Source organism: Hemiscyllium ocellatum, chromosome 13, assembly GCF_020745735.1.
Source record: "Hemiscyllium ocellatum isolate sHemOce1 chromosome 13, sHemOce1.pat.X.cur, whole genome shotgun sequence".
Taxonomy (NCBI): domain Eukaryota; kingdom Metazoa; phylum Chordata; class Chondrichthyes; order Orectolobiformes; family Hemiscylliidae; genus Hemiscyllium; species Hemiscyllium ocellatum.
The window spans coordinates 30,370,524-30,386,795 of NC_083413.1; the positions used below are offsets into that span (position 1 = coordinate 30,370,524).

Below are 16,272 nucleotides of genomic sequence, written 5' to 3' on the forward strand. Positions count from 1 at the left end.
ATACAGGAGATTATCCCAAAGATCAAGGAGTGGATGGTCTGGTCAACTAGAAGACCTGAAGAGATGGGACAGCAGTGAAATGATGAACTGATGGAGTCCATTCCTATGCAAAGGCAAGCACAAAAGGCTTGGGGAAGAAAGTCGCTGTATTGCTAATACACATGGTAATCAATAAAGGACTTGTGGTTCATCAGAAAATTTGGCTCATCTGTTTCATTGTCAACCAGAGTAAAGGTACGAATCCCAGTTACCAATCTCTGAGATCATCACATGTTTTCCTTTTAGAATTAACAGGACCTCACTGAAAATCCCCTTCAGCTTGATTTAAAATTACTTTATAATGTTTGACATTACTGTTATAAAATATACCTCTGTTGGTCAATATGAAAACTGAAGTCTCAAAAGGTGAAGCTAGTAAATTATCAAAGTCAATCCTGAAAAAGGAGAAGTATTGATAACACTAAACTGACAAATGTCTCTAAACATTTTACAGTCGCATCAAAATATTTCCAACAAAAGCAATGTAAAATCAGTGTTGTCATTTATTTCAAGAATATTATATAAATCAAGGCCTGTTATGATATTTATAATTCAACAATCAGTATCAGAATCTTTTTCATATGTATGGTAGAAACGAAGTGTTTATTTTGAAATCTGCACCACATATTTTTTTAATTAATAGAATGCTAGTCATAATGATCACTTAAATAGCAGAAAGAGCTATAATTCATCCAAAGTCACAACAGTTGTTTTTTTATGTATTTGCTTTTCATGTCAGGCATTATAATTTAATTTTCTGTGCTACAATTTAAATTTTTTATAAAGTACACATTTTCATTGAAGATGTATATTTACATATTATTGGGGTTATAACACAACATATTAAGCTTAATATTCTCATCCCAGTGACGGAGCAGGAGGAAAAGTTGTCGAGTTGCTCCCTTCAAACCATTGACAGTTTGATGTTCAGGAAGCTGCTGTGAGTGCAACCATGTGTCTGCCTTGGCAGCAATGAGCTCCCATTCCAGAAAGTAACCAGCACACTGATGTTCGAGCCATCCCAGTGCCACAGCAGTTGCCCAGCTCATCCCTTCCACATCATCGCACTGCGTATTCAGATCACTTACCGACTCGTAAAAGGCACCACTGGTTTCTGAAGTGACAGGTGAGTTTTCATATGGATCTGTTTCAGAGCCCCTGCCACTGTCATCTTGCTGATGGCTGGTGCTCAGACCTTCAGTACTAGCACTGAATGAATTGTCGAGGCTTGCTGGAGAATTAGTACAATCCAAAACACCTTCAAGATGTGACCATGTAATTTTCTTTGAAATTTCTCTATTTCCTTCATTACTTCCTTGATCATTTTCAGACACTAACTGAAAGTTCTTACTAGCATTAGATTCAGTCTCATTTTGACTGTGGATAGAGGTTTCCATTTTGAGGGAAGTTTCAGTTTTGCTACTCGATGTATGTGATGATGTACATCGTGAAGTTGGGCTGAGACTTGCTCGGTGACATGGAAATGGTGAAGCTCTTCTCAGTCGATCCAGGGGAATCTGAACAGCTTCAGAAAAGGCTTCATTAAGAAGAAATGCTCCAGATGCCAATTGTAATTGCACCTGAAATACGAAAATCGAAATTAACTCTAGTCTTCTGCATAAGTATTGTTTTTCGAAGCAGCCCTCTTGACCACACTTGTAGCAAGCAAGCAAAAAAGATTGTACCTAACTGGACCTTTGTAATGTTCATTTTTGAGAGATGAAACAATAAAAACAAATTACACAAAATTTAAATTCTTTCAGACAAATGGAGAGCCATTTATCAGACGCTCTTAAGAAAACCATGAATTTGGTCCAAATCCTAAATTCTATCACAGAAATTTCCTGAAGAAGGGTCACTGCAGCAATACTTCCAGTAATATTTGTTTTTATTTCTGATTTCCAGCATCCGCAGCTCTTTGTTTTATCCTATCTTCCATTCGTAAGTATTACAAAGGGATTTCTATGGTGAGATGTTACTCCTGTCTTTAAATTCCCTTAATCAATCTATCTCAAGTCTATTCACAAGCAGTGTTCTAAGAAGAAACTAACATAAAGCACTTCATGCATTACATAGTGTTTTCTATAAATACATCATGTACATTTCCTATGTGGCAAATATTTGGAACAGTGTTATCAAAATCAGTTGAAGTTATGGTGTACAGTTATAAAGGGATTGATTACTATAGAGGTACTTGTATAATTTTGTGTTCAATGATCAATTCACAGACACATTGATCCCACAAGAATATCATCTATAAAAGAACATTTGATTATCAAACCAGTTTCACTTCCTGGAGTTTTCACTTGACTGTCTTCAGTGATCATGGTAAAATATCAGTTTTATTTGGATTAACTTTCTGGGTATTGAATAAGAAACAATAAAATCCATGCTAAGGCAAATAGGTGTTGTCTGATTTATGAAGCCGGAATCATTCTGATTGTCCTTATGTCAATAGAGAAATAGACTTCAATCAGCAATGATGCAGTGATAATATTTGCTATGATGTAATGATGCAGTGGTAAATTAATATTTGCTTTTGCACCAACAAACCATGTTAAGCCTTAAATAAATTGTTACTTTAATTTATAAAAGTTAATCAAAGTAAAATATTCACAGTTTTTCTTACCAATGGCAGATAATCACTAATCACTTCTTCAGGAGTGGTATCCAGTTTGGCAGACAAACAGTTGGGTTTTATTGGTATGTACTTCCCCGTCTGACTGGGGCTTCTGGATCTTCCCAGGTTAAATCTTGAGGAAAAAAAAAGGAGGGTTAGCAAGTTGAGTAAATCAGTGGATAGATTCAGGTCAAGGAAGCAGACATTACACAATCTAGCCATGGTGTTTTAGTTTTAATTCTCTGGTGCTTGTGTTTTTTTGATAAAACCAAATCAATTGAGTCAATAAAGCCCAGACATATTTATAACACAATGTGCAGTCTTGCTTATCTATTTGATGGATTTTACCATTGACAAAGGAGTTGTTGTGGTTTTAGTCAGTTTTCACTGAAAATTAGTACATGCTTTGCAATATTTTTTTCAGTGGAATGCCAAAAAGTAATTCTCAATGAGGTGATATTTTCTTCAGATGGAAAGAATTCTGTATTTCAGTTTTGTAAAACATCTGACTGTCACTTTGATTATAATCAGTTAAGAATAAATTAAATCAGGATACCTGGATCCAAAGAAACTTTCAAATGATTTTTGTGATCGTCCCAAGACTGTTGATGGACTTTGTGCATTACCTGGAACAAGGCAGAAACTGTTGTTATTTTAGTTACTGAAGTCAAACTGAAAATCAGTTAAATGTCAATAATTGGGATTTGTAGTTTTATACTCTTATTCAATGTAGAAAAGATGCTTTCCAATAATATTGCATAGAATAATGTATTAACTGGTTGTACTCAAAACAAAATGTAATCCTAATAAGACAAATCCTCATTGAAATTATAATATTTTAGATTTAAATTAATAATCCATTTTGTTAGCCATATGCCTATGTCAAGATATCTCCATGTCAAATGCTTGTGAAATTATGTGTCATTCAAATATAGTTCAAATGTCAGGCAGTGCAGTTTTTGGCTCAAAGATACAGATGTGTAACTGATCCGAGTCTTGAACACTACACATAGTTTGTTCCCCTGCCCTAATTATTGATTTTAAATAAAATATATCGGGTAAATGCTAACATAATTTGAAGATCTTGTCTGGCATAATTTCAATGTGTATGTTTTTTAGTTGGGATGAATTGAATCTGTTGCTCAGTTGAGATACAGACAGTTCTAGGAGAAGGGAAAGTGGGCATAGATTGGGCCGTAGAGAACAGAAGAAGACCTTTGGGCCCATCAAGTCTGCACCAACCACCTAACTATTCTAATCCCATTTTCCAGCACTTGGCCTGTAGCCTTGTATATTTTGGTATCACAAGTGCATATGTAAATATTTCTTAAATGTTATGAGGTTTTCTGCCTGTAGCATCCTTATAGGTAGAGAGTTCCAGATTCGCACCACTCTCTGGGTGAAGAAGTGTTTGCTCACATCCCTTCTAAACCTTCAGTCTCTGACTGTGAATCTATTCCCACCTCAGTCATTGATCTCTCCATCAAGGGGAAAAGTTTCTTCCTGTCTCCCCTAACTGTGCTCCACATAATTTTACACATCTGAATCATGTCCCCTCTCAATCACCACTGCCCGAAGGAAAACAATCCCAGTCTGTCCAATTTCTCTTCGTAATTAAACTCTCTAGTTCAGGCAACATCCTGGTGAATCTCCTCTGCCCCTCACCAGTGCTATCACATCCCTGTTATAATGTGGATTCCAAATTTGCACACAATACTTCAGCTATAGTCCAACTAATGTTTTATACAATTCTGCTACAACTTCCCTGCTCTTCAACACTAAGCCTCAGCAACAGTGGCAAATATCCCATGTGCTTTCTTAAACATTTGATCCACCTGTTCTGACACTTTAAGGGTCCAGTGGACAGGGGAACAAGGTTCCTCGGATCCTTGGTGCCTCCCAGGATCCTACTGTTATTCATGTATTACTTTGCTTTGTTTGTCCTGCCCAAGTGCATCACTTCACACTTATTGGAATGAATTCCATTTACCATTTACCAGCCTATGTAAGCACCCTCTTGCAATCTAAAGCAATCCTTCTCATTATTTACTACCTCACCAATTTTTGTTTCATCTGTGAACTTAACTGATCAAACTTCTTGCATCCAAGTTTATATCATTTATGTAAGCCACAAACAGCAAGAGTCCCAAACTGAGACCTGTGAGGCTTCCAGTGGACATTTACCTCCAATCAGAAAAAAACATCTCGACCATTACACTCTGCTTCTTGCCACTCAGTCGATTGTGGATCTAGTGTACCAAATTTTCTTGGATCCCATTGGCTTCTACCTTTGCTATGAGTCTCCCATGTAGGACTTGGTCAAAAGCCTTGCTGAAGTCCAAGTGGACTACAAAAGCATTGTTCTCATCTACACATCTGGCCAACTCTTCAAACAATTCAAACACGTTGGTCCGACATGATATCGGGCTTGTGCCCGAAACGTCGAATTTCCTGTTCTTTGGATGCTGCCTGACCTGCTGCGCTTTAACATTTTCAGCTCTGATCTCCAGCATCTGCAGACCTCACTTTTTACCCGACATGATATCCTCCAACATAACCATACTGGCTGTTCTTGATTAATCCCTGCCTCTCCAAATGCAGAGTGATTTCTAAAACATCTGCAGTTAACCTAGAGAAAATTGTAAAAGATCCATAAATATTTGGCCTGGATTTCCCTGAAACACTAAAGCCTCTAAATAAATCCACAAGCATGTTTAATAATGTATAACTGTACAAGAATTACGAAACAATGTTTGACCTGATAATATCAGATTGATCAAATGAAATTCAACAGTTTTGTTAAGGCAAGCAAATGTCTGATTAGTCTTAAAAGTAAAACCTTTAATTATTAACTTGATAATAGACATTGTGCTGATTGTGCTCCTTGTGTTGATCAAATCAGAGTTAGCATTAATTTTATGGAAAAAAATCGCATTTCATTCCCCTGGCCTACCAGTAGAGGGTGGTGAAAGCAACAAATGCTGGTGATCACAGCGGGTCAGGCTGCATCAATGGAGAGCGAGCAACCTAACGTTTCAAATCTAGATGTCTCTTGTTTTCAGTACACATGCCAGCATCTGTAGTAATTTGTTCAGACAGTAGAGGGTGGTGTTGTGCAAAAGCTTCGGGTTTGATTTGCCAACATTATAATTCGTTGTTTGGAGATACCAGTGTTAGACTGGGGTATACAAAGTTAAAAATCACACAACATCAGGTTATAGTCCAACAGGTTTAATTGGAAGCACTAGCCTTCAAAGCGCCGTTCCTTCATCAGGTGGTTGTGGAGGACACAATTGTAAGACACAGTAAACACTGTAAACTTTTGCTATAAATTCTGTGTCTTACGATTGTGCACTCCACAACCACCTGATGAAGGAGCGGCGCTCTGAAAGCTAGTGCTTCCAATTAAACCTGTTGGACTATAACCTGGTGTTGTATGATTTTTGACTTTATAATTCATTATTTTTATAATGCATAAAAACTAGTGTATAAGTTCTACAATTATGTGTTATCCAAGTTCACAATTCCAATGTACCAATTTAAAACCAAGATACTCCAAGAACTATTATATTAGTAGTTTCATCAACAAGTGGCCTTAGTTAATGATTGATCCAAGGTCTTCGCCATACAGTATTTGATTCTTTCATTTTCCAATATTTTAAAAGGTTATATATTATCCCAAAATTGATATAAAGCTTCTCTAATGCCCTAGATTATACAGAACCAAGCAGTTTAATGGTAAGTGACATATACAGTTGCATATAGTATATCCTGGCTAGAATGGAAAGAATTGAGTATTACCACAGTTGCATGTGATTGGGATTGATTTTACATGCATTATTCATGTGGAAAAATCCTCCAGTCACTGCAGTTAGCTGGAGAAATCACCTTGTTTTTAATAGGAGTTGTTGCTGATCATATTCTGTTTATTGCAGATTGTAAAAACACTCATTTGAAATAGCCTCGGCAGACAGCATTAGGGTTTGTTTAATCAGAGTCTGTTTATTGAATAAATGGATTTTATTTGCAGAGTTCAACTGTAAGTCCTGCTGCCTTTGTGTCAAATAAAATACTTCAATGTTGAAAAACTGAAATAAACACAGAAAATGCTGCCAATACTGAGCAAGATGGGCAGTATGTGTGGAAAGAAACATAGCTAAAGTGATGAAGAATCATTAACGTGAAGCATTAAAGTTGTTGTCTGACTTGCTCAGTACTTACAGTTGTTTCCATTTTTATACCTTTTTCTAAGTTGTTGGCTGATCAAGTGGTATCTATGGATACTATATGTAAACCAAAAGATCCCAATATCAAAACATGCTCTACCATAACTTAGCAGATTTCAGGTGAGCAGCACTTTCCTTTTAATTGCTCATGGGGTAAGGGTGTCACAGGCTAGGCCAGCATTAATTTCCCATCCCAAATTGTTTAGAGTTGACTACATTGTTGTGGGTCTGGAATCACAATGTGGGATAGACAAGGATGGCAGGTTTCCCCCAATAAGGAACTTTAGTGAACCAGATAGTTTTATGACAATCAACACGAATATCATAGCACTAGCTTTTAATTCTCAATTTTTAATTGAAATAAAATTTTACCATCTATCATAGTGGATCTGGAACCCATATTGCCCAAGCTATGAGCCTGGAGTTTGGGATGATGAACCTAATGATTCCTGCTCCTTGGATGCTGCCTGACCTGCTGTGCTTTTCCAGCACCACTCTAATCTTGACTCTAATCTCCAGCATTTGCAGTACCACTTCTGCCGAACCTAATGATTATACCACCCCATGCGTAAGCAAATCTGCTTCAGAGACAGAGAAACATCAGTCAAAGATCTCAGTACATATCATATCCATGCACCCCTGTATTGTGCACATTCAGATTGTTAGTTGGTATTGTCCAGATTCACACATGCAGAATGGCTAACAAGGTGAGATATTGGAAAGATGTTAATGTATGTTGAAGTATATTGTCATAAAGGTCAGTATTGTCACTAGAGAAAATCGGAAGAGGAAGGGGAGAAAATTGGCAACAACGTTCTTTTTTAAAAAGGTACAACCACCCGATGCGCACATTCCACACAAATGCATTTTATCTTCTGAGTTTTCCACAAATACTTCCTTAAATGATTATTGCTTCAGTGTAGTGCATTGTTTATTCTCATTAATAAAATGTTTTATGAAATATCAAATAATTTAGTGATAAAAGTATAAATGCTTGACCACATAGAAATCTGTGAAACGTATCAATCAAAACAGCTCCAGTATACTGAAGAGCTGGAGACTGAAAACTGGGAGACAACGTTTCAGATGTTAATTCCTGACCTCACTTATAAGACCATAAGACATAGGAGCAGAAATAAGGCCATTCAGCCCATCAAGTCAGTTCCGCCATTCAATTATGGCTGATACATTTCTCAACCCCATTCTCCCACTTTCTCCCCTTTGATCCCTTTGACAATCAAGAACCTATGTCTTAAATATATCTGTCTTAAATATACTCAATGACCTGGCCTCCACCGCCTCTGTGGCAGTGAATTCCACAGATTCACCACCTCTGGCTGAAGAAGTTTCTCCTTATCTCTGTTCTAAAAGGTCTTCCCTTTACTCTAAGTCTCTGCACATGGGTCCTAGACTCTCCTACCAATGGAAACATCTTCCCAACATCCAGTCTGTCCAGGCCATTCAGTATTCTATAAGTTTCTATTGGATCCTCCCTCATCCTTCTAACCTCCATCGAGTACAGTCCCAGAATCCTTAAACATTCCTCATATGTTAAGCTTTTCATTCCTGGGACCATTCTCATGAACGTCCTCTGAACCCACTTCACCCACTGAGATATGGAGCCCAAAACTGTATAGAATACTGTAAATGTGGTCTGACTAGAGCCTTGTGGAGCTTCAGAAAGACATCCCTGCTTATATATATTCAAATAAATGCCAACATTGCATTTGCTTCCTAACTACGAACTTAACTTGCAAGTTTACCTTGAGAGAGTCCTGGACTAGAACTCACAAGTCTCCTTGCACTTCAGACTTCTGAATTTTCTTCCCATTTAAAAAACAGTCTATGCCTCCATTCTCCTTCCCAAAGTGTATGACCTCACCGGTTCCCACATTGTACTCCATCTGCCACTTTTTTGCCCACTCTGCTTACCCGTCCAAATCCTTCTGCAGCGTCTTCACCTCAATATTATCAGACAAACAAACAGGAAACTTGCCGACAAGTTACATGAAAACCAACTGGGCACCAAAACCCACTATCATTAGTTTTCACACATACAGACAAAGAAGGACATCACTTTGACCAGGACAACACTCACATCCTAGGACAGGCAAAACAAAGACATGCATGAGAATTCTTAGAGGCATGGCATTCTAACCAGAATTCCATCAATAAACACATCAATTTTGATCCTATCTGCCTTCCCTTGAAAAATAAGAACTGGAAATGACACCTTAAGAAACCATGACCTATAAATAGAGAGGTGGGACATACCACAGTGCTTCTCCAGAGACTCTCACTGACGATGTTACCTAGTATGGTGATGAAATGTCTGAAAACAAACCTTCAAGTTCAGCACGCTAACTTACATACTATCTGTCCCTCTACCGGTCTTTGTATCATCTGCAAACATAGCCAGAATGTCCTCAGTTCCTTCATCTAGATTGTTAGTGTATAAAGTGAAAAGTTGTGGTTCCAACACCAACTCTTGCGGAACATTACTTGTCACTGACTGCCATCCTGAGAAACACCCTTTTATCCCCATTCTCTGCTTTCTGCCAGACAGCCAATCTTCTATCCATGTTAGCACTTTGCCTCTAACACATTGGGCTCTCATTTTACTCAGTAGCCTCCTGTGCAGCACCTTGTCAAAGGCCTTCTTGAAGTCTAGGCAGATAACATCCATTGGCTCTCCTTGGTCTAACCTGGTCATTACTTCCTCAAAGAATTCTAGCAGATTAGTCAGGCATGACCACCCTGATGAAACCATGCTGACTTTGCTCTATTTTATCACACGCTTCCAAGTATTCAGAAATTTCATCCTTCACAATGGAATCCAAAATCTTACCCATGACTGAGGTTAGGCTGATTGGCCTGCAATTTTTTGTCTTCTGTCTTACTCCCTTATTTAAGTGAACAGACTATTTCCCTATGACAAGTTCTGTGAATTCCTTTGTTATAAAAACACATCAAGTTATACATTTTAAAATGTGGATATACGTATCTTGGCTTACTCGAATAGAATATCAGATTGTGCTTGCCACATGTGTGTCTGAGCTTAACCAACTAAGATAGTAATTATGCCACTTGTTGATCAACTACAATTTGAAAAGCAGTGGCTGTTTGAAACATGCTAGGGGTGGAGATTGCAGCTAGGTTGTAGAAATGGCAGCATCACTCAACCAGCTGATACGATGCCATATTGGAAGATAACACACCTGTTCAATGTTGCACAAAGTTAACTTTTATGAAGCAACACAGTCAGTTCGGCCCTTAGCAAAGGTCAAGCTCACTATAAGCAAAAATGTTTTTATGCTATGTGTGGTTGGGGTCTGGAATGCACTTTCTTAGAGTTTGGTGGGGGTAGAAAAAAAATTGAAGGACTACAGGGCAAAGGCAGGGGAGATGGACAAGGTGGATTGATCTTGTAGCAGGTCAGCATAGAAATAATGGCCCAATGGCTTCCATGCTGTTACCATTCTATGATTCTTAATAGCTGGTAGGTCTTCTTCAGCTACCACCTCTGTCCCTTCCTCAACCATTATGAATGACTCACACTGTGCCTCCCTCTTAAACTCATTAAAATTCTTTGAAGAATCTATAACCGGGATGATGTCTGGTTCAATTGTCATGGGAGGCTCTCAGAGAGTTGAGATAAGCCTTGCAGTGCACAGATACTTGATTCCTCTATCAGGGCATATGGGCATTCTGTAAACAAAAACAAAATAGCAGAGAATGACCGCACATGCATGTCATTGCATTGAAAGTATATGTATATTTTATGTAAGTGCAAAGAAACTAATCTAATCTTGACAAAATATAGATCATTGCTACATCAAAGTATATACTTGCACAAACCAGGATCATTGTTCTCTCCAAACACTTCAGCCTCCCAGTCAAGTATTTTCATGATGACCTCCTCACAGTGGGGATTAGCTGTGTCTTCATTAGCAAAGAAAAGAACAGTGTATTGTTTGAGAACATTTTTCACATAGAAAGGGCAACAGCAATGTATTGGTCACAGAGCAAAATGCACTGTTATGAACCACATCAGTTTGGAAGCAGGTCATTCAACCCTCCAAGCAGCAACCCACCCAGACTTACCCCATCCCTGTAACCCTGCATTTCCCATGGCTAATCCACCTAACCTGCACATGCCTGGACACAATGGGTCAATTGAGCATGACCAATGCACCTAACATGCACACCTTTGGGAAGAAATCGGAGTACCTAGAAGAACCCCGCAGACACAGGGACAAATGTGCAAACTCCACGCAGACCCAAGGGTGGGATTGAACCAGGTCCCTGTGACTGTCATATAGTAGTGTGAACTACTGAACACCATGCCACCCCTGGTATCTGACCAGGTGAAATTCAGAAAGGAGCATACAGAAGTGTCCAAAGAAAAGTCACACTGGATTCTGCTTTAACTTCATTTCTCTCCACACATTCTGCCAGATCTGCTGCGTTTCTCCAGCACTTTCTGCTTTTACGTCAGAAATGTCAGAGTGAGTAATGAAGTGACTTGTCAATTCTCTCCCATCGTTATGTAAGGTCTGATAGTCTATTAGCTTACATTGCTCTAAATGGCTACGGACAGAATTTTAGATGTCAACCATGTTTCTTGAATGCAGCTTTAAAAAGAAATGGTATTAACCTGAATTTATCTGGTCATTTTCTGTAAGTGGAGAACAGAGGAGGTAATAAAAAATATTCAGGAGTATTCAAACAGAATACAGCTAGAAAATATAATCGTGAAATTGCAGTTGCAAAACACTGTTTGCTAACTGTTCTTATGCATGCTCTTCTTGACCACGTTTCTGTCCTACCATTCATGATAATTTGTAGACCCTGTTTTGTGGAGCAGGCCTTTCTAGATTTCTACATCATTTCCATAATCTCCCATAATTTAAACATTCCACACCTTTCTTGATACACTGTTGCAAAATTACATGCTGATGAGTTGCCAAAATAATGGTTATCGGAAGCAAAGTAAATGAGCTGTGCATTTAAACCACACACCTGTTCTTCAAAAATTTTTTAAGTTGAGGTGAACTTGCAAGAATGCAGTAAAAATGGGAATAAAATGGATTCATCATTAACTCACCAAGTCTGATAAGCAGCTCATTAGATTCTGATATTCTGGTTTCTCACTATAGGTGAGACTCCTAATTTTCTGGTATCCAAAATCAGATGCTTCGTCATAAAATGGATACACCACCCCAGTGGTTAATCTGATTGTCTGCTGTAACTTCAGAAAAGCTATACAAATCCTGGAAAATTTGTCTTTTAGAGACCAGACACCTTTTTGGCCATTCAGATTGTCTTCATCTAGTACCATCTAAGACTGTGGTAAAGTCCTGTAGGAATGTTTTACCCCCTCAACAGCTAGTAGTCCCACCCGAATCACCTTGCTGATTCATATAAATGCACAGATTACAAGTGTGCTGATAGGGTGTCACTTGCCAGAGGCAAAGGTTCTATGTGTTATTATTAGTGATAGATTGGGAATTAGTGTCAAAACCACTCATGCTTACAGGCGTCTTAAACAGATTTGTTTCATTTCTATGTAGTCAAGCAGCTGTAACATTTTATTAAATCAGTTTCAAAACACATATTTCCATCAAAACTGCCTTTCCAGTCAAATGAAGAAATCATTAAAAACATAATAGGACAAAATATATCCAATGCACAAAAATAATCACTTTTAAGAAGGAATTCATGGATGGATGGGGGTGGAAATGCATGAATAGAATTTCTATAGATGTGGCTATATCAAATTTGCATTTGGTTGCTGGGCAGGTGACAAAACAAGCATCTCAAAAAACTGTTGGTTCCAGAAATGGAGTTGGGTAATCTCCTACTACAGACAGTCTGCAACACAAGAAGGCAGGCAGCTGACAATATTACAGAGCTGTCCATTAAACAAGTTATCAGAAGTCTCTATTTCTCACCCTTCTAATAGTGCATCGGTGAGTAGATTAACTTGATTCCCCAGTATAGCTAATCTGAGGTGACAAAATGTTAAATATAATACAGGAAAATGCTTGCATTTCTAGAATACCTTTCACAATCACAGACATTCGAAAACACTTTAAAATGATATAATTTCTGAAGTGCAGTCACTGTTGTTATGTAGAAACAGTAAGTTATATGAATAAAAGCAATTGCTCAACAATGTTTTCCTAATCGAAGATGTTATTACATACCTCCAGAGCAGGTAGGACTTGAATCCAGGTTGCTTTGTTCATAACCAGGGACACTCAATACCATTGTACCAACAAGAACCCTAATAATGTTAATTAGCACTCTCTAATCAAGATGTTCAGGGATGTTACTACACATCTGTAGAACAGGTGGGACTTGAACCCAGGCCTCCTGGCTCAGAGATAGGGACACTATATGGCTCCTAAAATTGGTAATATAAAATATTATATGAATGGGAATGATGTGAAAATGTGGTATTTCCAATAATTGGTATTTATTAAGGATTTAATTAACCAACAATATCTTAACATACCGTCAATGTGACAAAAGCTCTTACACTTATACCCAGGTGTAATTTTAACAGTCTGGGCAGTACTTTCAGACCTTTCACCTCAATGCGAAAAAATTCCATATCACATAATTGGCATCAGGAGCACTAAAGCACACAAAATAGTTTCACCCCAGATAGCAATTAGACACAGTTGTGCTTGAACACAAAACCCACATTGTAGCCTGGTGGACCAGTGAAAGGTACAGCCCGATTTTTATTTCAATTGATTTTCGTGCAAATGAAAATTTGGTGATTTGCATTTAGGTGGTTTATTCACAATCGGAGTTTTGAAACTGAGTGGCAAGTTGAAAATTTAACCTGTTATTTTGTGCTATTTTTAACATGTTTAACGGTACATTCTCAGAAGCACATTTCAATAATACTGTGGTAAAAACAGAAAACATTAGAAAAACTGTACTCTGCACATTAGCTAGCATCTGTGGAGAGACAAAGTTAGGTCATTGATCTGAAATACCCAACTCTGTTTCTCTCTCCATAGATGCTGCCAGATCTGCTCAGAATTTTATGTTTTCATTTCAGATTTTCAACATTGACAACATTATATTTCAATCATGTTGCTATCAGACATACTTAGTATGTGCTATAGGGAAAGGAAGTAAAGCTGAATTACACCAAAATATGATACTCTTTTAATGCAACAGACTTCCATCAAAACTATCTTGCCAGCCAAATGAAGAAATCGTTAAAAAAATAAGAGGACAAAACATATCCAAAGCACAAAAATAATCACGTTTAAAGGAATTCATAGATGTACCAGGGTGCTTAGTATGTGCTTTTAGGAAAGTAGTTAAGCTGAATTATACCAAAGTATGATACTCTTTTAATGTAATAGACTTCATCAACTCCCGTGACCAATGTAAAAACAATAACAGCAATTCTATTGTGGAACCTCAGAATGTTCCTTCAGAACACAACTGAGCTGAAGAAATATAGAAGAATAAACTCTGTTATACTATTTGCTGGTTTGTCCCAATTTCAGAAAATGTAGAATGAACATTTTACATTGCCATCTTCAACAATATATCACGGTTAATTATCTAATCTAGAGGTGTTCCCTTTATGTCAATATTTTCCAAATATGTGCTGTTGATGAGGAAATTCATTGAGCAGCCTCTACAAAATAACAAAACGATTGTCAACACATACTCTGAAAGCTATTTCCATTGTAACAATGTTATAATTTAAACCATTGGTGTGCTTTCATTTCTACAGGTTGAAAAGCTGTCAGATGGAGTCTGTAAGCAGAGGATGGTGCTTTACTTTATAATTCATATGAACCTTGTGACTAACATTATTAAATACTTCACTTCAGCGTCTCTGGGCAATGGATGTCTGCATATGCACTTTTACAGGCTGTTTCCTCACCACTCTTATTGATGGCCAACACTCCTGGTTTCATCTTCCATCCTGGAGTAAGGCTCTCTCACTTTCTTCAGTACTGTTATTTTTTATTGATATTTATATATGACAGGTGATGAAACACAGCTCTCTAGTGATTAAGACATTGCTCTTTGTGTGTTTCTTCTTGCCTCAATGTTGTATCACCATCGTATACATATTTTATGATATTACAACTCAGTTTCTGAATGCCCTTCTAAGTAAATGTATTTTAAACTTTTATAAACTTGCTCTTTCTTCACCTACAGGTGGGTTTTAAGTAAATCCTCAAACAAGTTCAGAGGAAGAACTTGGTTCTCACTAGGACAACATTGATGATTACATATAAATACTGAATTGATATAATCTTCAGGAACAGATAATCAAAATAATCAGTTACACTTACAGTATGTAAGGATGTATTTGCCTTGATTAGCCATTTTTTAAATTCACTTGTGGGATGTGGGCATTGCTGGCTGGCCAGCATTTATTGGCAATCCCTAGTTGCCCTTGAAAAGGTGGCAAACTATCTTCTTGACTTGCTGCAGTCCAAGTGCCTAGGTTGACCATCAATCTTCTTAGCAAAGGAATTTCAGGATTTTGACCCAGTAACAGTGAAGGAACAGCAATACATTTCCAAATTTAAGATTGTGAGGAGCTTGGAGGGGCATTTTCAGGTTGTGGTGTTCCCATTTATCTGCTGCCCTTGTCCTTCTAGATGGAAGTGGTTGCGGATTTGGAAGATGCTTCTATGTGGTGAATTTCTGCAGTACATCTTGTAGATAGTACACACTGCTGTTGCTGAGATATGGTGGTAGAAGGAATGGATGCTTGTCAATGTGCTGCCAATCAAGCGGCTGCTTTGTCCTGGATGGTGTCAAGCTTCTTGACTGTTGTTGGATATAACAACCATCCAGGTAAGTGGGGAATATTCCATCACACTCCTGACTGTGTCTTGTAAATGATGGACAGGCTTTGAGGAGTCAGAAGGTGAGTTATTCAAAGCAGTATTCCTAGCGTCTGACTTGTTTTTATAGCCTTTATGGGTTTATGGGTTAAGTCCAGTTGAGTTTTTGGTCAGCAGTACCCCAAGATTTTAATAGTAGCATTATCAATGATGATAACACCATTGAATGTCACGGTCTGGTGCTTAGATTGTCTCTTATTGAAGATGGTCATTACCTGGCATTTGTGTAGTGCAAATGTTGCTTGCCACTTGTTAGCCCAAGCCTGTATTTTGTCCAGATCTTGTTGTATATGACTATGGACTGCTTCAACCTACAGAGTGCCAAATATTGTGCAATCATCAGCGAACATCCCTACCTCTGATCTAATGATGGTGGAAAGGTCAATGATAAAGCAACTGATCAGGCCCAGGACACTACCCTGAGGAACTCCTGCAGAAATGTCTTGGAGCTGAACTGATTGACCTCCAACAACCGTAACCATTT

At 38.0% G+C, this 16,272-nt stretch overlaps 1 protein-coding gene across 6 annotated transcripts in view; it reads right to left on the reverse strand.

Annotated features, from left to right (window-relative positions):
* Positions 1-634: 634 nt before the first annotated feature.
* The window catches only part of vwa5b2 (von Willebrand factor A domain containing 5B2), a 160,781-nt gene continuing 145,143 nt past the window's right edge, over positions 635-16,272 (reverse strand). For 4 of the 6 annotated variants that reach the window (XM_060834684.1, XM_060834682.1, XM_060834680.1 and 1 more), the window contains 4 exons: positions 10,744-10,827; positions 3,216-3,285; positions 2,669-2,792; positions 636-1,619 (listed from right to left, as the gene is read on the reverse strand). In XM_060834684.1, coding sequence (XP_060690667.1) covers positions 852-1,619; positions 2,669-2,792; positions 3,216-3,285; positions 10,744-10,827 — 1,046 coding nt within the window. In that variant the 3' untranslated portion in view covers positions 636-851. Of the gene's footprint in view, positions 1,620-2,668; positions 2,793-3,215; positions 3,286-10,743; positions 10,828-16,272 lie in introns of all 6 variants that reach the window. The other 2 variants (XM_060834683.1, XM_060834686.1) reach the window with 1 other exon arrangement.